This window comes from Strix uralensis, chromosome 2 (assembly GCF_047716275.1).
Source record: "Strix uralensis isolate ZFMK-TIS-50842 chromosome 2, bStrUra1, whole genome shotgun sequence".
Classification (NCBI taxonomy): Eukaryota; Metazoa; Chordata; class Aves; order Strigiformes; family Strigidae; genus Strix; species Strix uralensis.
In genome coordinates, this window is record NC_133973.1 from 73,610,921 (window position 1) to 73,635,117 (window position 24,197).

Consider the following 24,197-nt stretch of genomic DNA (forward strand, 5'->3'; position numbering starts at 1 on the left):
TAGCTGTAAAATCCCGAACAAAATGATAATGTATAATTAGGTCTGCATGAATAATAAGAGTCTATTTACTTGATTTGTTTTTCATGTCTGAGAGAGATTTTTTGAACTGATCACAGGCTTCCAAAATGTTTGTTGTTCATATGTATTTAATAACTACTTTCCACATTTGATAGCTTATTCAGAAATTCTACATTGTCAAAACATGTTTGTTCAGACAAGACACGGGATGTGGCTATTCTTCCTGGGTTAGAAAGCCCTTCCAACTAATGCTTCTCTGTATTTCCTATTGATCCTGTATTTCCTAGCGATCCCAGAGGAGAGAAAATCCTGAAACCTCAATCCTAGAAGAGAGAGAGCCTTCACTTTCCAGCCCACCCCCATCTATATACTGAGCATGACCTTGTATGATATGGAATATTCCATTGGCCAGTTTAGGTCTGTGCTCCCTCCCAGCTTCTTGTGTACCTGCACATTAGCAGGACATGGGAAGTTGGAAAGTCCTTGATTTCTTAGCTACAACTGAGAAGATCAGCATATTATCAGCATTCTTCTCATACCAAATCCCATACTGAATCCAAAACACAGAACTATTTAGCTACTAAGAAGAAAAATTAGCTCTATCACAGCTGAAACCAGGACAGCATTTCAGTGAACTGTCTCTATTTTTTGAATATATTATATAATATATAACCTTCACCATTAATTTTGCCAGATCTAACTTGTAACTTTCATAGCCACACACTTTGTTCATGCTTGGAGAGAAAAAGACAAATAGGTTTAGAAAGAAAAAAACCCAACCATCGCGTCAAACTTATTTATGGAATGATTGTTCTTCATACCTTTTTTACCTGTATTTTGCAGCTTTCTCAAAAATGTCCATCAGTAGTTTAATCCTCGAGTCTGATACTCAGATGATATAAAACTGCAGATAAAATTACAATGGACGTATGCCAACAATGATTGCATGGAGGTGTAGGTCTTTGTAATATGACAGGGACTTCAGCACTGTGTTTCTGATTAATCTTTCTAAATACATGTATTTTCAAGGAGAATGATAGATTAAAGAGGCAGAAATACTGTTAGCTTATTTAAGGGAATGCAAAACATTACAAGAAATTCAGGTTTTATGCAGGCAAAGGAATCAGCTTTTTGTAAATTAATGCAGATATCTTTAATTAATATCAAAGCTCATAGTCTGCCCACCTTGTCAGCTTAGATTTAAGGGAAAGATTTGAGAAATATTTATCTGGGCAGTTCTCACCAAGATATTTGTACAGAAATACATCCAAGAATTATGCAGTCCTTTCAAAATTAATCTTGTTAGTTTGTTTTGTAATTAAGAACAGAATTGAAAATGCAATTGTTTGAATTATTAATAAGGCCCAAACTGTCTCTGTGTTATCCACTCTGACTAACTCTTCCATGTTTAGAATGAGAACAGAGACACTACTTAGGAAATTCCTATAAGCTCCACTGAGGGAAACGATCTACTAACAAAGTATCCAAGTTCATATCTACAACACCTTATTTCTCCTTTAGATTTTTTTATGTTTATGTATTAAAAGTGTATTGAATGTTTGCTTGTTGTAACATTAGAATAATGACAGAACCACTTTTTTGCTGCATACAGAATGCTTGTGCCACTCCTTGGTGCACAAGCATTGATTAATTTAGAAACTGAAGAACTACTAAGTTAGGAACAACTGACGAAGCTTAACCCCATATGAGAAAATCTACTGTGAACCCTAGAATGGTTTTACATTCCCTTGCTTTTCCAGCTGCCTAAAATTAAGTATGTTTGGACAATATATCCATAGCATCTATGGAAATATTTTCACAAGACAAAGCTTCATCAAATCCTCAAAGCAGAAGATGGGAAAATATAGATCTTCTGCTGTGAAAGCAGCCTGAAATGGCTACATGTGTGGAAGAGAAGGAAATTCCTAAATTCACCTTAGATTTGTGCTTTTTGCTTTTCATTGGCTCAGAAGTTTTGTAATTCATGGTACCAATAATTACAGGTAGGTGAGTGGCATAAACTGTGACATCTGCTCACAGCAGAGTACCTTTCCCATCTCTTCCCAAGGAGAGATGTCTGTATGTGCTTATGATGAACATATATTTTTCATTCTTCATAACACAAAATTACTAATAGATGCAGTTAATGTGTAAAAAATAACTTTTCATTAGGTTCTTGTTTGCATCGGTGCTTCAGGAAAAAAAGGTTGTGCATGTACAATTTTGTATATTAAACTGGGAGCAGCATTCTCAAATGTGTCTGTGAAACTAAAAGCTTTGATTTTCATATACAAAATTATTTTGGTATTGGAGAGCTAAACTTACATGCTCTGAATCACCCTGAAAGAGCCTTTCCCTTTTTTTCTTGGCAAGTAGGAGAGAAGTCTTCATTGGGCTAAAATTAGCTACTATGAAATAACTCCTGCTTCTCCCAAAAATCACCAGTGTCTATGCTTCTACTGTTACAGCACCTAAAGACTGAGAAAGTTGCCTAGGAAATATGACAAAGCCTCTAAACTGAAGTTATGTAAAGTACATAAACTGGTTTTGTGCCTCAGTAGACTACCATAAACATTTCAGTCACCTACATACTGTCTAAACATCTAGTTAACTTTTAACATCTGAATAACTTTTTTGAAATGTCTAATATTAAAAATATCCCATCATTTTTGGAGTACTCATTTATTCAGCTGTAGCTTCATCATCTGAAGGGTAGATAAATTGCAATTAAAAAAATTAAGTTTCTGCCAGAAGGGTATCAAAAATTACGAAATTTTCAAGTCCTAACCACATTTCTGGATGGAATTCTCCATCGAGAACTTTAAGTTCTCCATATCATTGTATATATAAAGCAAAGTAAATTCGCCATTACTCTTGTCCTTTCATTGTGCCGCTTCTTAACCTAGCTATGTTGGTTTTGCTTTTAAGGTACCTTAAGACAGTAGTATATTCACTCTACTGGTAAACTTAAAATGTGAAGGTCAAACCATCATTTAATTTGGTCTGACCTGACAACTTTTATGAGTAATGCAAGTTTCGCTGCTTTGAACCCCCAAATCTGTCCTGTTTATTCAAGCTAGTCACTGCAGAAAGTTCAGACTGAGAAAAAAGAGCACAGCTTTCAGAGCAGTTGATAAATAAGAAAGCCAGAAACATTTATTTTAAATAAAAAATAGGGGAAAAGAAAAACAATAGTTTTCCATTTCAAAAGGGTGTCTCCAATTTTCAGTAATGTCAGTATGAATTACGGCCTCCCCACTGGTTACTCCTTAACTATGTCTTTACTGCTATAATACTGTCACTCTTCCTGATCCTGTATGTCTATTAACCACCTATTACATCTTCTTGTGATTTTAACTTATGTGCTCTGCACATTAGAGACTTTGGAGAGTAGTCTTAAACCTCGCTTTAGGTGCCAATCTAAAGCAGCTCCCTCCTGAGGCTTGGTGGACAGAGAAGAGGGAAAGAGGTTCTTCTGTGGGGTGATGCAGAGAAGGGGTCTAAAATTGTTCCCTGCAAGGAAGTCTAACTGTCTACACTAAGGAAGCACTTCAGGGAGATTAATTATCTTACTTTAGTGAAATCCCTCTCTGTCAGTGTTAAGTTAGGTACCTAAAGTACAGCAGTGACTCTGTTTTTGCATTTTTCTTTGTGTCCTAAAAGGGATTCTGGTCTGTAATTAAGGCTTTCAAGAAGTTCTCATCTATAAGTAATTATAAGAAAAGTAAAAAAAAAAAGTAATGACACACTGAAATTGCACTATTTGTTTTTAGAGAAATACCAGAAAGAAGCTGAAGATCATTGCCCTCCTGAAGCGTTTTCTCTCTTACTGTTTCATGAAGCCCTTATGCAACAGAGCTAGCCATCGTCGTATGAAATGATGGTCTGTGAACTCGTGGTCATCTCAGCAACACACATTGCACTTCCACTGGCCCTGGGCCAACCATATTTGTGACTTCAAGCAAGTTATAGCCATAATGGACGCACTTAGAGGCTGAGTCTGTCTGCCTCCCCTAGCAAGACTGAATATGCTAGGTAACAGGCTGGAAGCTGTATTTGCTTTGGGACTATGGGAGGAGGTGAGCGTTACACAGTCACAGCCGGCCATCAGGAGCTGTCTCCAGAAGCAAAAAAGAGAACAATATGAAAGGAAAGAGAAGAAAAATGAACTTCAACAGAATGTAAGAGTTAAATTTAGGACCCAGTGAAACTAATTAGGAGACTAAAGTACCCAGTATAATTACATTTCCTTTCTCTGTCTTCCCCGCCCCCCCCCCCCCCCAAGAAAAAAGCATGAAAATAAAGCCCTGCTTTCCCAGCAATGTAATGTAATGAAAATGTAATACATCACCAAATATCAAGTAATGTATTTTACTGGAAAATTAGAAAACCAATATTGGTCATTTACTCTAAGATTGAGAATGATCTGAACGAGATCCCTTTTGTAGAAAATCTTTATTTGTTTATTCACAAAGGTATGTTATGCCACTTAGAAAGGGAGAGCAACCTGATTCAAAACAATAACAAATATTGAGTCCTTAGGAACTAAATGAGATAAGAAATAACACGATATGCTGACCTATATAGTAGCCCATCACGAGGTGAATTTATTATTTTTACTATTTAAAACAGCACTTTGCAGGCATTAGGTAATTCTCCCAGTCCCCCCTGTTTATAAATAGAGATGCTGAGGAAGAGGGAATGGATGCTTTGCCAGAACCATGCCCCATCTAAAGAGTGGAAATAGAATAAAATCTCAGGGGTTCTTTACTTGCAGCCTGCACTCAGTTCTCTGAATCTCTCGCAAGGCGTGCGGAACAGACGCCAAAGCATTTAGAGAGTTGCTGATGATGTCGTAGACAAAAGGAGACATTTACCTTCATGTCAGACACATTAAATTGATTGTGGGACGACTCCAACAAGACAAGGAGAGCTTGAGTCATCCTACAACTTGAGTCACATGCCTTCTTCACAGGAATACCCTGGAAGGCAGGGGAGGCAGAGAGGAAAAGCCCACCCTGTCTCTTCCTTGTTGGCAGATGGCATTGAAGCCCCTTGGCAGAACACAAGATATTACAGTTTGGTGGAAAAGAACACGTCCCGGGTCAAAAAATAAGGAGTGTCAATTTATGGTTCATTCATGTCTGCTTTCCTAGTAAACAACAAAATAGCATTTGTATGAAAGGAACGAGAAAAAAGTCTCAAATATGTACTTCCACAGTCGTTTACAGCTTTTTCTTCAGGAAGAATCTTCTGTAGGACAAAAAGACAAAGCCAGGAACCTGGCTGATTAATTTAAAATTATCACCTAGCTTTTGAAAATTAAACCTATGTTCGATAGGCAACAATTTAATCAGGGGGATATCTTCCATAATCAGTGGAAAGAGATGGCAGAAGATGACTTGCCATACAAGAGTGCCTGTCTTAGACACCTATTTAAGGATGGAGTGAGCTGTACTCTGGAGGTTGCTATATTTTTTTGTTAGCAAGATGATGAAAGGATAAGCTTTGCCTGGATGCTTAAGTCTAGATAGCTAAGGCTATATGAGATGAAAAGTTCTAGAAAATTGTTTACATTTTTGAGGCGATATATATATCACAATGATAATTATTCAACCTATGGTCAAGCTCTGTATCAAAACTGTACATAATTACATGTGTTTTATTAGTAGGGGTATTTCTTCTGGTCAAAAGAAGAAACCCCCACATGGGGCAACCTCAGGGCAGAATCTGCTAGATCTCTCTCCTGCATGCCTACACTCTCAAATGTATTTAAAACTCACACATGACTACTCAAAACACAAAGACACTACCGAACCTTCATATGATCAGTCTGAAAAGAGTTTTCTAAGGATGGAATATTTTCCAGGAAAGTGGAATAAAATGTGGGGGAATTTACTTGGTAACATACATTATTTCTAAATTAATTCTTTCTCTCTTTTCCACATTCTTCATATCACAGACACAGGTGGAAACAGGGCTACAAATAAAAGTCAGTGTGAATTCTGGAATAGGAGCATCATATCAGTACATCACAAAGAAAACTACTTAATGTAGGCATTGTAATTTAAGCTGATAAAAAATGTTCTACAGTAACATGCTTAAACAGGAAATCAGACTATGAATTGACCAATGAGGTTATATCTAAAAGTACTTTTTTTTTTCCTTTGAGTGAGAGAGTAAATTAAAACTATTTGACTGATCAACTAAAATTTGAAACTTTTTACATAGTGAACACATTTTTTCAATTTTAATTAAGAAAAATATTATAAAATATTATTTCTGAGAAAAAACAAGTACTATCTCTTTCCTGTGAGGTGAATTTTGACACAAGGAAGTGACAGGATATCTATAAGGCGATGAAGCAGAAAAGACAAAAAGATGTCTTTAAGGTCTGTAAAAGCATAATCAGGCTATAACGTTTAATAGCAAACAGCAAATGTATACAACCAGTAAAAGAGGGAAAGGAGGAAAAAAATATTTTAAAAGCTGTAATCTACCTTTTGGTGGTTCTTTCAATCCCTTTTCCTCCATCCCCATATGGGGGGAATCTTTATTCTTCCGTCTATATCCTTTCTACAAGCCTGGTTTAAAAACCCATTCAATCTTTCCCCTGATCTCAGCATGCTTTGGATCAGACCTTACTCTAACAGGCATAGGCTAATTTGTGCGACACATTTGTATTATCTTCTTCCTGCTGCAGTCATGTGCAAAAGTTATATTTCACTTGTTCGATGGATTCAGTTAATGAAGAATAGCCTCAGTTCATTTCAGTTCATGCCCAAATATACCAGCTGGATGTAATATTATGACTGAGCTCTCATTATAAAGAAGTCATGATGAAGATGACCTACAAATTTTGGAGAAAAATTATTGGACTTCCAGATCCCATGTTATCTGTTCATTGTTCCATGGCTGAAAATGTCAACATACAAAAACATGTTCGAATTCTCTATCAAGAAGTCTCATAGGATACAGAGCAAAACTCTGCAAGATAATTCAATCAGTTTAATGACACTGGTATCTTCCAAGCTCGTACAGCACAGCCTTTTAAAATCCCGTCTGATGAACTTTTATAACTTACTGGGTGACAGCTAATCCTCTAATTTCATAAGAAAAGCTTAAAAAAAATCAAGCCAAAGGGACAAAACTGAAGGTAATGTGGAAAGTGGGAACAAAGGAGAGTGCAAGAATCTTAAAATCTGAATTAGAGCTGTTTGAACAGGGATTAGTAGCTTCAGTGCCTGCTAACATTAACATAAATTTCCCATTGCTTTGGGGCAATCAGGCCCAGATGCCTGAAGCTTTCTCACAATCCAGCTTTCTGAAAAATAATGAATGGGAAACTAAAACATTAGGAATGTGATAGGAAATAAAATTAATTCTTCAGTGTTCTTAACTTGCTTGTGTCTTACAACCATTATGGATATTATTCTTAGCAAATAGATAACTAAATCTCTGACTCCCTTCCCAGGTAATGGGTAAAATAATACCCACAATTTGTTGTAAGAAGTCAAAATAAAACAAAAACTATACAACTCTGAGAATGCTAAAAAACATACTTGACATATCATTTTGCCTACAAAGAATGTATAGATATTCCTATTGAATACAAATTGTTTAACCTGTAAAAAATAATTAATATAAAAGGAACTAGTAAAGGGCCTGTTAAGGGCCTGTTAATGTTTGCTTGGTATTAAAAGTGTTGAATGATACTCCAATGCAAGGGTTTAACTGAGTACTTCTGTTAATAATTGTTGCAACAATTTCTCCTATCAGTAGAACCAGTCAACCCAAAAATAAAATTAAATCTACTATTTTGAAAATAGCCCAATGCAAGATGTCACAAAAAGAAGTGCTGCTTAGCAATTAGAAAATAATTATTTTCTTATATAAAGAATATACATTACAAAGATAACGCATGGCTCTCAAGCCTGTTAAAATCATCTGAAAGACCTATATACAGCTCTTCAGACCTTACCATTCTGTATCGAATAAAACAAAGACAAGCAAGATACTGAGTCAGGGAACTACTGTATGCATGATATTAGGCAAAAGTTTAAGGACATTTACTTTGAAATAATAAAGCCTTCTATTCCGATGAGTGTTTATCACCATGAACATGTTATGTCAAGAATTGTTTCTGCTTCGTAAAGTATTTTCACAAAGAAAACACATGGTATGTGGGTTAAGCAATAGCTTCAAGTCTCGTGAATGCTGTGCATGCTCACTCTGTTAGACTTTGTCCTCAGTGATTGATAAATTGGCTCTCTTACATATTATGAGTCAAAGAATTAAAGAACATCAGCTCTGTATTGATCGAAGCACTACAGGGCAGAGCTGACAGTGAACTACATTACTTTAAGAAGATCTGTCTGTGAAACATCTGGTGAGTCCACCAGCTAGGGAGACAAGACTTCCACGAGTCCCTCTCACTTGCCAAGCTTTGGAACACGAGTAATAACTATTCCCAACAAAAAGTGTAATTTCAAAGTGAAGCCAGTATTTTGCACCACTATTTAGCATGAATGATGAATATGGGGATGATATTCTGTAATGATATTTTTGAGGAAAGTTTGTCCCTTTTCTTCACATTCATGTAATCCATTAAGCTAGTTTAAATAAAATTCTGTGATTTAGATGGGATTTATGATAACAAAATTTTGAAGGAGCTTTGAGAGAAAGCATATACTTCAGGTTCTTTCCCCCACTGCATGCAATCAGGTTCTTGATTTGCAGATATTATTTTATAGCCTTATGTTTTTCCCTTGAGCTCCAAGACCTAACACTAAGGGGCACCAGAGAACTGAACTGCATCTGTTCAGATCCATCAGGAACCAGCTGCTGCAACTAACCTAAGTTATTCACCGTGCTAGGTGGAGAGGGAATGGGGCTTTGGGGGAAACATAACAGGCAAAACAACAGTTCTGCACGACACATCCTCTGTTACAGAAAGCTGTCACTGGAAAATCAAGGACGAGCTCATTTCAGGAATGCTGAATGTCTTATTATAGTTTATCGCTGAGTGTTGAAAAAGAACTCTCACTCTGTTTTCCAGAAAAAAGTTGGGAAATGTGTGAAAATATTGTTTGACGTGAAAATGGATTTTTTTGAGAAGCCAAGTATATCTAAAAAATCCTAGCTGATTGAGTATATTTACTTTGATCCTAGACAACTGTAAACAGAGGAGCACAGACTTAGAAATTCATTCTTATACTAAGTTTTGGATGAGGTCTGGATACTAGCATTTTTTCATTACCAATTCTTAAAATTCCACTATGGAGATAAGGGACATTTCTAATTTCCCCGTGGATTGTAAAATTGCCTATTACCCCTTAATTTTCCCAACAAGACAAAAGGAAAACAATATTCTTTAAAAAACTCTAAAACAAGCCTGTTTGCCAGGCTCCTGGCAGTGCAGACTCCAAAACTGACTTCCTTCACCCTGAGTTTGGATGTCAAACACAGAATAATTATGCAGACAGTGACACATATCTTAATAGAGCACATTCTGAAAATCTCAGACCTGATGTCAGGAACCTGTTGATTATCCCAGTTGGGTTTTCTGTTTGATTTTCGTTTGTTTGGGTTTTCTTTTCCTGTATTTCTGTTTCCGTCCCTCTATTCCATTACAAAATACATAACAAAACAAGCAAAACTACGAGTTAAGAGAAGTTGTTCTGATTCCCTTTTAAAAGCTTGGTCACTGTCTTGTCCCTGAACAGAAAGCATTACAAAAATGCAGATACAGTACAGGACCCAGTATGTCAAATCATTGCAATCAAAGCTCCAAGACCAAAATTAATAATGTACCATTAGCAGATGGTGTGAGCTGATCGACTGAGAATTGCAAAGATGCATTCTGATTTGAGTACTGTAGACTTTTTCTTATAATATTATCACTTATTTCTGTGTCTTTAAATAGTCTATCAAAATCAAATCCACAGATAACGTCTGCTTGGTGTAGAATCTGACTCACAGATCTTTTAAGGCCAGATGAGACCATTATGATAATGCACTTTGACCCTCAGCATAACACAGGGCATAGAGCCTTGCTCAGGAATTCCTCCCTCAGGTCTGCCGTCTTCTGTTTGAGGTGTACCATCTCCTTTTGAAAGACATCCAGCCTTGATTTATTACTCAAAGTGATGGCAATTCCAGCACATTCCTTGATAAGCTCACCCCCCAGTTAACAACAGCTGCAGTCAGAAAGGGTACAAGTTTTGACCTCCTCTGATGCATTTTAGTTTCAGATTTCTTCCCACTACAGCTTTTGAAGCTGAATGAGAGAGCTGACAGTGATCTTTATCAATAAACTCATAGATCATGGCCATGTTTATTAATGAATAAAGCTTTCTTTAACTAAAGAATGTGGAAAAGCCACCCTTTGGGGTACATTGTGCACCTTGTTCAAGGGTCATTAGCAGTTATAAATGGTCCCTTACCTCAGGATGGAGAAAGCTTCCCAACAAGGAAAGGTGTGACCTCTAAACCTTCCTCCAGTCCAAAGGAGAAATTAAAACATACATCTTGGTTATGCTATGGCCAGACAGCATACCTGATGTCTTGAGAGGAAGTTCTAGTAACTCCAGGTTTTCATCTGATCACCTTCAAATTCAGCTGTCACCTTCTCTTGTCTTGTGTGGGATCCAAGTTTTTCTGTTGCTGTTACATGAAGGTGCGTCAGCAAGCAAGATCAAGGTAACTTAGGAGTGACCAAATAGTATGTTTATTTAAGCGAGAGACCCTGCTGGTTGGGGCCAGAGGTGGTGGGATCTCTGCCGGGGGTCTGAGTGGAGATCATCAGCGATTCATCACCTCTGTCTCTCTCCAGGCAGTGACATCTAAAAGATGACTGTCAGTATTTACCCAGCTCCTGTGCTGGACCAGGGTTTTGCAAAACTTCGCTTGGAGAAACAGCTTGGGGTTTATGCTTTCCAGCTCGTTGACTGACAGCTGTGTTCAGGCATTTTACTGTGGGGCCAAAACCTGCCGGGATCCAGCACCTGGAGTTTCATATACCATTTGTGATTTGCTATGACAAGAATAGCCATGGCAACAGACCTCTCCAGCCACCATCCTGCGTGGACATGGTGTTTCAGGGCCACAAAGGGAAGGAGACCCTGAAGGAGAGCGGGCTGGAGGCTGGTACCGAGCAGTCCCTTTGGCGAGGTGAGTAGAAAGAGTGGCACCGAGGAAGCCCTTTGGAGGGGCCATGTGGTCCCCAGTGCCTCTCCCACCACCTCCTCCTCCTCCTCCTCCTCCTCCTCCTCCTCCTCAGGCAGGAGGAGGCAGAGTTGCTGCTGCTGCCAATGCGCCAGGATAGAGAGATCTCGGCGCGGGAGGAGATGACGCAAAAGGCAGAGCTCCCCCCAAAAAAGTGTTTCTCCAGGACGAAGATGGCGGCAACTTAGCCCAGGGGCCCAAGATGCCTGTGCCCATCGGGGGCCCCCAGCCAGGCAGTTCCGCCCCGTGCGCCCGGGGACACCGCGCCCGGCGGCAGCAGCGGCGGCAGCCGCAGCCCATTGTCACCAGCGGCGGCGGCGGCCCCGGCAGCCTCCTCCTCCTCCTCTTCCTCTTCCTCCTCCTCCTCTTCAGCATCCTCGGCAGCGCTCCGGGAGCCCTGCAGCAGCGTCTCTCCAGTTAGAGCGGAGGGGGGAGAGGAGAAAGAGGAGACGGAGACAGCGGTGCAGGCATCTGTGCCGCGGCTCGGGGCTGAGGAAGAGGAGCGGCAGCGGCGGCAGGGAGGAAGAGGAGGCGAGGAGCTCTCCCGGAGCCGTCCGTCGGCAGCGGGGGACGCGGCATGCAGCTGTCCGGGGGCAGCCGGCTTTTCTCAGGAGGGAGATGGGGAGCTGCGATCTGACCATGCCTGGGTGAGAAGGGGAAAGGACCAGCCGCGCAGCCCCGCCACCACCAACTATCACCACTACCACCACCATCTCCTCTCCCTCCTCCTCTCTCTGCGTTATTGCTCTTATCTTCTCCACGGCACTCCGCGTTGGATGGACTGGGGCTGCTTCGTGTGGTGAGACCAAGGCAGAGCCATCGGCGAAACCCCGCAATATCTTAGAGGAAGAAAAAGAAGAAAAAAAGAAGAGGGAGAAAGAGAGAGAAGGGGGGGAGAGTGGAAGAGGGAGCGAGCGAGCGAGCGAGAGAAGGGAAGGCAGGCAAGAAAATCCCCCCAATCTTTCAAGTCAATGCATATTGTGGTGACACTGGCAAAGGAGCCCTCACGGTGGAGTCGGCCAGGGCTGTGCGTTCCCAAAATATGACCAGGGGTGCTTGGATGTGCAGTCGGCAGTGTGATGACGGCTTAAAAATCTGGTTCGCACCCCGGGAGAACGAGAAACCCTTCACGGATTCAGAGAGGGCTCAGAAATGGCGACTGTCCCTGGCATCGCTCTTGTTTTTCACAGTCCTGCTCTCTGATCACTTGTGGTTCTGCGCCGAGGCCAAATTCACGGGAACCGGAGAGAAGGAGCAGCCGCCGCCCGAGAAGCCGGAGCCCGCGGAGCCGGAGCTGCTGGCGGGCATGGGGGAGCCGGCGCCCCCCGCGCCCCGGCTCCTCGCCCCCCCCTCGCCCTCCCTCCCGCCCTCCCCCGGCAGCAGCGGCGGCGGCGGCGGCCGCGGCAGCCGCACCAACGGCACCGAGCCCCGGCACGGCAAGGCTGCTTTCCTGGGGAACTCCACCGCCAGGCCCCCGGAGACGTGCCCGCCCCCGAGCTCCTCGGCCGGGCAGTGCTTCAGCGTGGGGGACGCGGAGGCGGTGTGCCGGCGGCGGGGGGGGCCGGGCCGGCCGCGGGGCGCGGGGCAGAGCCCGGCGCCCGGCTGGGACCTGACGGGTTTTTACCTTTCCTTTTGTAATTCCTACACACTTTGGGAGTTGTTCGCCGGGTTGTCCAATCCGGACACTTTGAACTGCAGTCTGGATGTGGTGCTGAGGGGGGGAGGCTCCTGCAGCCAGTGCGTCCAGGCTTACCAGCGCTACGACCAGCACGCTCAGGAGAAATACGAAGAGTTTGAGGTTATGCTCCAGAAATATTTACAGTCGGATGAGTACTCGGTGAAATCGTGTCCTGAGGATTGTAAGGTAGGAGCCCCTGCTGTGTTTCCTGTCCCTGGCTGGCGGGCTGGCGTGCCTCCCTCGTCTGTTGTGGCTGCCGTGGTCCTTGTTTTGGCTGCTTCGGTCTCTGCTCCTGGCGCCGGCGGCCGTGGCTTTCAGGGTGCAGTCGGAGCTGCGGAGGATATCGGCGGGGAGCCCCCGTTAGGGAATTGCTAAAAGGGAGGCACAGAGAGAGAGGGAAGCATCGGAATAAAAAAAAAAAAAAAAAGAGAGAAAGAAGTAATCCTCGGTCCTCTGGGAGTGCAGCACTGGATTTCCCCCTCCTCATGAATATGCGATTGGCTCCGGCTCGCCTGCCGGCTTCCAGCGGGCTGGGATGCGGCTTGGCGGCAGGCAGCGACGGGGGCTGCATGCCAATGAGCGGGGCCCGGAACGGCAGCCGGGGCCGGGGCCGCCCGACGGCGCTGCCCTGCCCGCGGGCCCGCCAGGGCCGGGGCCAGCCGGGGCCACGGCCGGGAGCGGGCGGGCCCGCAGCCAAGCCGGCGAGAGGCGCGGCGGGGGCCGGGGCTCGGCCAGGGCCGGGGCGGTGTGTGGCCGCGGTGGCCGGAGGGGGCGGGGGGGGGGGGGGGGGGGGGGGGGGCTCGTCCCGCCGCGGCGGCCGGGGGCGGGGAGCGGCGGCTCCGGGTGGGTTCCGTCGGGTGCTTGGCCCCGGGGGCGGCGGCGGAGCGGGGGGGCCCGGCCGCCTCGGGAGCGGGACGCGGGACCGTGTCTCCGGGCGCTCTGCCAGGGGCTGTGGAGCTGGGAGAAGGTGGAGGATCGGGGTGGATGTCAGCGGGGACCGCGGTGGCCCTTGGTCGGGGAGTGACGGTGACAGCATTTCAGTAAGCCGCGGCCGTTTTCTGTGGTGCCACCGGTGACCGACCGCTCAGAGAGATCCAGGGGTTTTTGTTTTCCCTTGTTAGAAGGCAGGGTCCCACGTCGGCTCTTTGTAGTTGTTGTCTTCTCTCCACTTTTGCACAGGGTTAGTTGGCCTAGCTCTCAAGACAGGAAAGGACAGAAAAAAGTGTTGTCCTCGGCGCCTAAAACAACTAATTGCATGCTTTTTTTTTCCCTGTTTCTTTGAGTTTTTGTTGGGAGCCAGGCCAGGTGAATGGTTTCTGCACTGAACTGGATTATCTCGACTACTGTAGCACTACATTAACCAGTCTGAACCAAATCCTGCTTTAGCAGTGGAACACAACAGTGCATACAAATCACCGCTCTGAATAGACGGCCTAGCAGCACCTCTGTGCTTTGTATCTTCAGCAGGGCTTTCGGAAATCATTTCATGGTAACAGGCCATGCCTAAAGAATCCCATTTACCAATAAGTTAGTGGAATTTGCACATATCTTTGCCCCCCAAATCAATTTACAGACCCTCCAGAAGCCAAAATATCTTGTTATCTAATTGGATAAAGTAGGAAAGTTGCTCTATTCTTTCGTGTTGAACCTGACGAAAGTAAAGTCGTCTCATCAGTAATTTTGGCTCCACTGTTTCTAGGTTATAAACTGTGTGTGTACACAGTTACTGATAATGTAAACATATTTTATTTCCAGAGTGAATTGGATAAGTAAAAAACATATCAAATGTAAATAGATGTCTACTGCTGTAAGGACATCTTTGCCGTTTCAGTAACTCTTTAGAAATTGACCTACTACTCTGTGCTGCCAATTGACCAACATCTACATGCTTAAAGTGATTTTTTTGTACCACAGTTCAGTTTGACTGAACTTTACCACAAAGTGTGCAGTTGGTCTGCAGTATGTCATGGTGTAAAAGGTGCTGAAAATGAACGGAGCAGCAAATGTACACTGTATAACAATTTCCCCTTCAGAGACTGAGTAAGGAGAAATACCTGTCTAATGATGGGGATGAACTGGTTGACATTAAAATGATTGTGTGAAACGTATCAATGAACTAGACAAATGCAGTGCTAATGACCTACAGTTCTCTGGTTCCAAGTGCCAGACGGTGTTGCTCTATGGTTTGAGAATTTGGCCAGCCAGTCTGTGTTAAAAATGAAGGCTATTCCACCAGGGGAAAGAAAAAAAAAAAACCCAACCCAAACCAAGGGTGCAACTTTGTGTTTTCGTCCTCTTTCCGGGGAAGCTGGCGGGCGGCTGGTGTGCGGCGGGGCAAGCTGCCTGGTGCGGGGCGGGGCTGGGCTGGGCCGGGCTGGGCTGAGCTGGGCTGCGATGGGCTGGGCTGGGCCGTGCTGGGTCGAGCTGGGCTGGGCTGGGCTGGGCCGTGCTGGGCCGAGCTGGGCTGGGCTGGGTTGAGCTGGGCCGGGCTGGGCGGTGGCGAGGAGGCTGCTGTCCAGGGTGCTGCACGGTGCTGCGCGGGGAGAAGCCGCTTCTCTGCCACCTGCGCCCTGACTTGGTTCCTCGGGGCCCCTCTGTAGCCTGTTGATTCATGCTGGTGTCTGAGAGAGCCCAGCAGGTCCAGCGGTCTGATAGCCGTGTGTGTGGATGTGCTTGTACGTGGTCTACCCTGAAGTGTGTACAGGTGAAACTAGGAACTCGTCATGAATACTTTGTGACTATTGCAGTATTTTGCTGGACTTCCTGTGTTTTATACATATTTCATTTATAAAAATAAGGAAATAGCTTTTGTTGCACGAGTAGATATTTTTTGAGCACTGGATATCTAGATCACTCTTAGCTTAAGAATCAGAATAGAAAATAACTTGACACCTAACTATGCGTTTTAGGTACACACCATTTGGTTGGTTTATGTGGTGAGCTGCTTTTTCTTTTCTTTTGAACAAAATGCTGAAAATACTGCCTTTACTCAATAATTGTGTATGTAAGCACTGGCTTAATACATAACCACATAGCTGATGACAAAATCAATAAAATTTACACCGAATAACAGCCAACCTAATACTTGTAATCAGGTATTACTTCCCCCTTCCTCAACTCTCCCCACCACCATCCCCCACCCTCGACACAGTTATCACAGTAAAGAGTGAAAATCATGGGGGTTTCTCAGTCCAGCAAGCTATGCCTTTCCAGAAAGTACTGTTGATTATACCAAATAGTACATATCAAAATACTTCTGATGTACAAGTCTAAACCTCAGATTTTATAATTTCATTCCTTTATCTGACACTGGAAGAAAGTGAGCTTTACTTTCAAAATATTCTGTGTTCCACTACATGTTGCCTGATCTCTGAAGAATATTTTAAATAAATTGCTTTGTATTGCAGAAGTCTGCAGGCAGGAGTTGTTTGGGTTATGAGTTCACATTTAGCTGTTCCACATGGTGAGTTTTGGTTTTAATATAGAAGTATACTCACTCATTTTTTTGAAAAGAATGCTGTCCCATAATCAAGGTCTTACTATTAAACTTCTTACTGAGTTGCATTGGGATTTTTGAAAATTTTGTAGAAAATGCTGAGAATTTTGAATTTTAGAAGATTTGGAAAATCACTGTTTATTTCTGATAGTGTCAATGAACATGCATATGCATTTTATATTGTTAGGATGTCAGTAGACTTTGTATGTTTAGAAGTTCTGGGTATCAGTGTTGTCTCACTATAAATCCATATTCAACTTATTTCTTAATATCCTTGAAGTCTGATGCCTTTATATATTGTTTTCTTGACAGTCACATATCAATAATAGCTAAACAATAAATACAAGAGAAGTATTTGAATGTATTACATATTCAACAAAGTGACATAATTGCTGTAGCTTTATTGAATCACTAAAGTAACAGAGTAACTGAAAAGCTGGATCTAGATTTCTGATTTTCTGTTTTTAGTTTAGATTTTTTTTAATATTTATGAAATTTTGCTTTTGCACATTACAAAGTTGTGGTGATATTTACAGAGATTGTTCTTGGCAATGTCTATAATTTCTTAATTTCCAGAATGCCACTTTAATATGCAGTGTGACACAGTACTGTATTCAGACAATTAACAGAGAACTGTATTGGCTTGACGTTGGAAGTCACAGTTCCTTATAATGACTTCTCAACTTTCTATCAGGGGAAATACTCAAGTTCGTAAGGCAGCAGGCAATCGCTCGGTGGAATAAAAGAAAATTCTGGCTACTTCTGATTAAGAACTGGGTCAAATAACTAAGTAGGACATATAAATGTTTTTAATCTTTTTTCTTGAGAGATAGAACTTATGTCTGTGTGAAAAGTATCAGAGGCCAGGGCTTTCTTGGCAAATGTATTTATTAACGTTTGAACAAAACATCAGTTATCATTTTTTGATACAGCTTTCTTTAACCCAGTAAAAGTTGAGACTATTTAAAATGTGGTCTTCCTTAGTGCTAGTTAAAATACTGAAAAGCGTGATTCAGGTAAGTGCATTATAATTAAAATAGCATTAAAATAATTTATTTTTCTTCCTAGAATATCAAAGTAGAAAAATAAAAATATACCAACTCTTTTTATATCAACATTGCTAAAAAGCAAACTTTAGCTGGCATCCTAGGTGCTCAACATGTACATGCAGACTTTTTTTTTTCTTTTTTTTTTTCCCAGGAATTAAATATAATTTAATAACTTCAGATTTGAAGTTTATGATATTGGTATGAGAAATATGTAAGAAAATAGCAGAGTTATAATACTACTTAGCTGAAAAACATGCATATCAATAAAGGGTTTCATCATTAAACATAGATGGTATAGCTGATAGAAATATAGAGCTGGTGCTTCTGTTACTAGATTTTTTTTTCTTTTGATCAAAGAACTGTGTTCAACTACTTTTATTTGAGTAAGAGGACGATTGAAAGTTATTTAAAACAATTAAAATCACATTTGTTCTCATTTATCTGGAAATATCAAAGCTTATATGAGTCATGACTTTTCCAAGAACTTTTTCCTAAACAGCGTATGTAGTCTAATTAGGTTTTGATTTAAACTCTCAGTTAAGCTGGCAGAAAAGAGCAGATGAGAAATACGAACCCAAAAGCTCAAGTGATAAAAGAACCCTTCTGTTACAAAAGGTCACTATCACTGACCAGCATCTGCTGCAAAGTTAGACATTTCAATTGCACATCTTCATCACACAATATTTATATGTGAGAGTGATACCTAAGCTAATCAGAAGAAACGCTTACAAATTAAACCTTCAGGGATCTCCACTGATGGTCAGTGTCTAATACAAACAGGAAACAATAGATATTAATTACTGAACTGATGCCTTTTCAGGATGTGTTGAAATGTAAATATTTTAAAGCTCTTTTTAAAATGATTAATATACTGTATTAAAAAAGCCATAATACTTAAATGTATATATTTTTAAGAGTTTTGTTTAAAATGCTGTGAAACTAATGTGACTGTATAAATTGATGCTTGCACATGCTATTTGTTCAGTTGATTTTTTAAAAAAAGTTGAATTATTTTTCAAAACCAAGATAAGTATGTGGATGAATTTAGTGTAACTATTCTTGTGCACTGGTATATTAATATAAGGAGCAATACTGACTATGTACTAATGGACTTTGTATTTTGGCCTAAAATCCTGCTTCAGCAATCTGCTTCAGTCTCCTGTCTTGAGCTAGATGAATGGCAGTGCATTCAGGGAAGATTGTGCACATGCTTGTAGTCATTCGATTGCTTAAATGCTTTGCTGGATCAGGATCAGATCGCTTCACTCCTAAAAGAAGTGAATTCATCCCACCTAACTTAAAAGTTTGCATCTAGTTGATCATCTAGATTTTCATCCCATTCGTAGTGTCGATGACTACTTCATTCCTGATTTAGGAAAAAACGGGCTGCAGATGAGCACAGAGTAGTTGAAGTGGATTCTGCCCTACTTCAGCAGCCACCATTTAACACTTCATGGTGTTAGTGTCACATGGCTAGGGACCTCATGGCTCTGACCTCAATTTTACTTTGTTCACTGGTTCTCTTCTCATGAAGCAGTGTACTTCACATGCACCTTGCAGAGAATGCAGCAGTCTTACTTCTTCATTTCATGTTCTTCTAGGAAAAGTAATCAAAATGCAAATTATAGTTCTATCACTTATCCTGCCTAAAAATCATTTGGTCTATACTTAGTAATTTATCACTTCAGTCTTGCACTAAGATCCATAATGTATTTAGATCTGTGAATTGCCAAAAAAGGAAAAAGGAACTTAAAAGCTGAATTCGTAAATATTACTTCTTGATAAGTACTTCTTATTGCACCCCAGAAGATAGAATAATAAAATAATTTATCTGACAAAAAAAAAAAAAAAGTACAGATTCAGTATGGACATCCACATCGAATATAAAAGTTCAGATTCCCTTTGTAGTCAGTGGAGATACATAGGTAATTCTAAAGTCCGAGTCGCTTCACAATAAAGTGGACATCTAAAATAGGTCAGATGGACTATGCTCTGAAAGTACCTATTTTCTGTTCATGGTCTCTAAAGAGCACGTATTGTCATTGTATCTCAAATACAAACACCTCCACTGTTGACCTCTAAAGTCATATTAGATGAATCCTAACAAAGTGGGTTTAGTATAAAAAATAAGTTTGGATTAAATTGTGTTCATATGCAAAATTTAACTGCGAGAGAGTTTGTAAAATCCTGCTACTTGTGCTGTCCCACACCAACCTAGTGATATCACAAGCCTCTTTCACTTCTCTGGTAACTATATTCTTTCACTGAAGAGTGTGTGAGCTATGCAGTCTGATTCTTAGGGATAAGAATAGGAAAGGGCCTTGTATGACATAACTATCACTTTTTTGAGAGAGTGGAGGCCAAGAGCTTCTACATATTGCTTTTCCATTTGCTATTTTACTGAGAAACCATACAATAACAATTGTAGGTCATCCTCTTAATAGCAATTTTTGTGGGTAAATCTGTTACTTATTATTTCTCTTATTCTCCCTTCTCTCTTTACAAGGAAGGTGGTTTTTTGGGGTGGAGGTGTCTGGGTGTGTGAGAATTCTTGTACATTACACTGGATTTCATTTTCTTCCCTTAGACCGAATCAGAGGGAACTCCCGAGCCTACCCAATCTCTCTCACTCAAGAGGCACATATTCTTAGACGTTTATGCCACTTTACTGAAATAACCATACTGTACTTTTCTATGTACTTTTCACTGTACTTTTATCTTGTCAGCACTGTAGAGCAAACATCGTGAAGTGAGAGCGTGTGATAGTTTGATTTACTTTACAGCATCAATCAGATGAATACAAATTTAGTGAGGCACTAAAGACATATTCTGGCTTGTAGAGAGATTTTATTAATTTGAAGATATGTTAACAAAATAAAGTCAAGATTTATTTGGGGATTTGTGATTCGACCTTGTCTGCAAACAGGGCAGATACATGAAAGACATAGATTGTTCCTTTAGAACATGCACATTGAAGAGCTATATCCAACAAGCTCCCAGTCCATAATGACAAAGAAAACAGGGCATGATGTAAGCAGCTTTGAAGTGAAGTTGACCACCACTTGATATCCTCCCACCCTTCATCTCATCTCTTTCATTCAAACTGATGGACATGTCTCAAAAGCTGTGTTTGAAATAACATTGTCCTAAAGCCTTTATGGAAGAACCTGGTAGGACCCTTTGAAGCACTGGTCGAATGCAACCAAATTGTTGGGACAAATAGTGATCATAAATGTTGAACTGATAAACTTCAGCAGTTCTATATGAATATTTTGTCCTTTGAAGTGTCTTGGAGACTCTGATGGGAATGTTCACCTTTCATATAGATTGATGCTGATGTCGTTAGAAGACAACTTGCTGATTAAAAACAGTAGCAAAGATGACCTGAAATTGCCAACAAACAATATGATTGGGTCTAGGTTTTTTGAAATTCTGCACTTTGGAAGTTACTGTGGAAGTTTTAAATTATTTCAATGAAATTATGGGGAAACTGTACCTGAGATTACAAATTTTTTAAAAGTGCAAGTTTTCACTTTTGGATATGACAGTGACATTTTAAAATTTTGTTTTTAATGGTACAATTTAGGCAAGTTCCTTAGTCAAGCCATTATATTTTCAAATATATGCATTATAAAATTGAATTTTATTTTGTATTTTAGAATGTGCAATATACTGTAGTTTTCAGGAGATATTTTCCAGGGAGCAAATATGATTCCTAAAATGCTTTTTAAATGCCTGTTTTATTCTTGCTTATCCTCTGCACGTTAGATTAGATGTTGCCTTCAGTTGCCTAACGCTTATGTAAATGGGATCTTGGGCCTGTCAACACACTTCATCTCTGTAAAGCGTCATAGTAAAGTATCTTTATGACATTTTTAAGACATTAGCAATCCAGAACCAGAAGACATTCTTTATTAAAGGAAAGAGACAAAGATGGAATGTCTGTGATATTTAGAAAAATAGTTTTTCTCATCTTACTCATTCTTTTAGGAGAGTAAGAGAGTTTCCAGAGTTTGCTGATTGATGATTTGCTGATAATTGCTCTACATTGGTTAGCTTGTTTACCATATTTGAGGGGTTATACTCACAGCTTCCTCTCAGAAAAACTAATTTAGTATGAGATGTATTCATTTAGATAAATACTTGGATTTAAAGATCTGTTAAGGAAGAATTTGAGTAACCCTTAAATGCTTTAAAGTCTATATTAAAAGTTAATTACATGTCTTGCAGATTTCTGTGTGTAGTAATAGACAACTAAATATAAGACCATAAAAGTTTATTCATATATACATACTCTTCATGAGGAACAGTATATTAGGCAGAAAAAAAATTGCTAGTGTGGAAAGTTTATTCTTAACTCATTAGTTGTTGCATTATGCTCACAATTCAAGAAAATATATATATTTTTAATTAGTATAACTTCATCATTTAAAGGGGTATCTTTATTGTCGTTAGAGGCAAAGTTACAATTTCAAAGGCACCAAAATGATCTCTGCTGAGACAAATTTTTTGTATTTGTATATGTGCACACTGGATTGAAAACCAGACATTCTTTAAAATAAAGCCCGTCTTGTAGAAGGACAACAAAAACCAGCAAATAAACAAATAAAAAAACATTTTATGTTTTAGCCTATTTTTATTGTGGAATAAATAATAGAACTATGTATTTTTCAAAAATATACTTGCAAAAATTACATGCAGATTTCCCATGAGTGCTCTTAACATTGCCTTCACATATGATATTTGTTGAAACTGGATTTCTGTATAGAAGAGCTTTAGGATAATAAGGACATTTTATTTATTCACAGCTGCAAGTAAAAATGGTTGTGAATTCAAAGACTTATAACTGACTTTTAAAAGAAAATCACTTTGTGGTGAAATCTGGTATAGCACATCTTACTTTAAAAGTAAATCCTTTTAAAATATTAGAAAACTGTAAGTTTCAATGTATAATATCAAAATAATAAAAATAAAATTACATATGTCAGTCACAATCTTTTTTATTAAAACCAGCTACAAATAATCCAAAATCTATGCTTTGGTAAAGACTGAAACCTCTGTAAATTTTCAAGAGAAGTATCACTAATAACTATTTAGAATACTGATCGTTAGTAAATTCCTTAAGTTTGTGGTGGTTTTCCAGTGGACTGTGTCTGTATTGATTCCAGCCATGTTAAAGTCTGGCAAGTAGTGTAATCAGTGGAGAAAGATTCATGTTGTCAGAGCCTAATTTGTGGACCTTCTTTTTATTATTAAGTATTCCAAATGCATCTGTTTCGGAATACTGCAAATTTTATACCCCTATAAGTACAAAAACAACCTTTTGTGTTTTTCCTTTCACACTATATTCAAGCTGTTAATATTGGGGTACAGTGCTTTAAAGTCAGACTGGACAGTTTTGTGTAGAAGAAAGTTTATTTACAGAAGGGAACAAGGCTGGGAAGCACCCAGCATCCTGCGCATGGGGACACCCCATCACGTGCTGCTGGGAACACGGAGGTTCTGCCCGTTCAGCTGCGCTGCTGGAGCAGGGCCAGGGCTGAGGATATTTGGGGATTAGATTCCACCGGCTTGAGGTTCTGCACTTAGAGAAAAAGGAAGCAAGACAAAAACATAGCCAAGGTCCCATGGGATGGCTTTTAAAATTCTTCATGCATACAGAGATGAGAGATGTTCATTTCCAGTCCCATTCTGCTGTGGAGTTAAAGTCTTCCTGTAAATGTTTCTACACAGAACCTGACAGAACTTGGAGCAGTATTATGAAGAGTTTATGAACAAGGTACATTTGAAATACTGGCAAATTATCTTAAAAGCAGAATTCATTTTCATATTTTTTTTTTTTATGCTTTCTGATAGAACAATCCTTGGGGAAATGACCCCTATTATAAGCTAAGTTTAGCTAACAAGACAGAGTGTATCACTGGAGTTCAGGAAATGAGGCTTGCTGTTTTATATCCCAATTCGGTTAGAAGTGCATTATGGTTTCTTTTGTCTCTATTTAAATCTTATGAATGTTAAAGATGAATCTTATAAATATACATTTTTTTCAACCTCACTATATTAATTAAATAAAATTATTTCTGTAACGATAGCTTTTCAAAATTTAGCAGCTGAGTTTGGTTCCTGGGACATGACCTGCACAGATGTACTGCAAGCCAATCTCTGTATGACAGATGTAAATTTAAAATATTGTTTTATTTTCATTTGTAAATATAAACCAATTTTCTTTAATGAGGAATCTACAGTGACAGAAACCAGGACTAAGTCCATTGAAATCAATGGCTTTACTTAAATGTAATACTGTTTTGAGATCAGGAGGCACATGATATACTTTAAAACTCAAATATATGAAATCAAAGGGACAGATTTGACTCAGACTGATTTGCTTTACAAACCTTGCTACAAAAAGCAATATGCAGAATACTTTAAATGCTCATTTCCTTGTCTTTGACTGATGTTACTAATTTGTTATTGTTGTCAGATTAATCAGATTAATGTTTATTTCCCTCTTCTTTGTTGCTATGCTTGGTCTTGATCCCATTCTCTATTGATTTTTCAGGCACACTGTAGAAAAATATTATGAGCTTAATTTGTTCAGCTATGCAGGTGGGGAAAAACCTTGAAGAAAACAAAGAAGAATTAATTTGCCTTTTCCAGCCAAGAGTGTAGGTCATCCACCAGGGTTAAAAAGAGAGATGCTGATGAGGACTATTGCTAGTTTAAATCCGGA

At 40.2% G+C, this 24,197-nt stretch overlaps 1 protein-coding gene across 1 annotated transcript in view; it reads left to right on the forward strand.

Annotated features, from left to right (window-relative positions):
• The first annotated feature begins 11,464 nt into the window (after positions 1-11,464).
• NALF1 (NALCN channel auxiliary factor 1) overlaps positions 11,465-24,197 on the forward strand; it is a 492,690-nt gene continuing 479,957 nt past the window's right edge. The window contains exon 1 of the mRNA XM_074859304.1: positions 11,465-13,108. Within this exon, the coding sequence (XP_074715405.1) occupies positions 12,287-13,108 (822 nt within the window). The 5' untranslated portion in view covers positions 11,465-12,286. The remainder of the gene's footprint in view (positions 13,109-24,197) is intronic.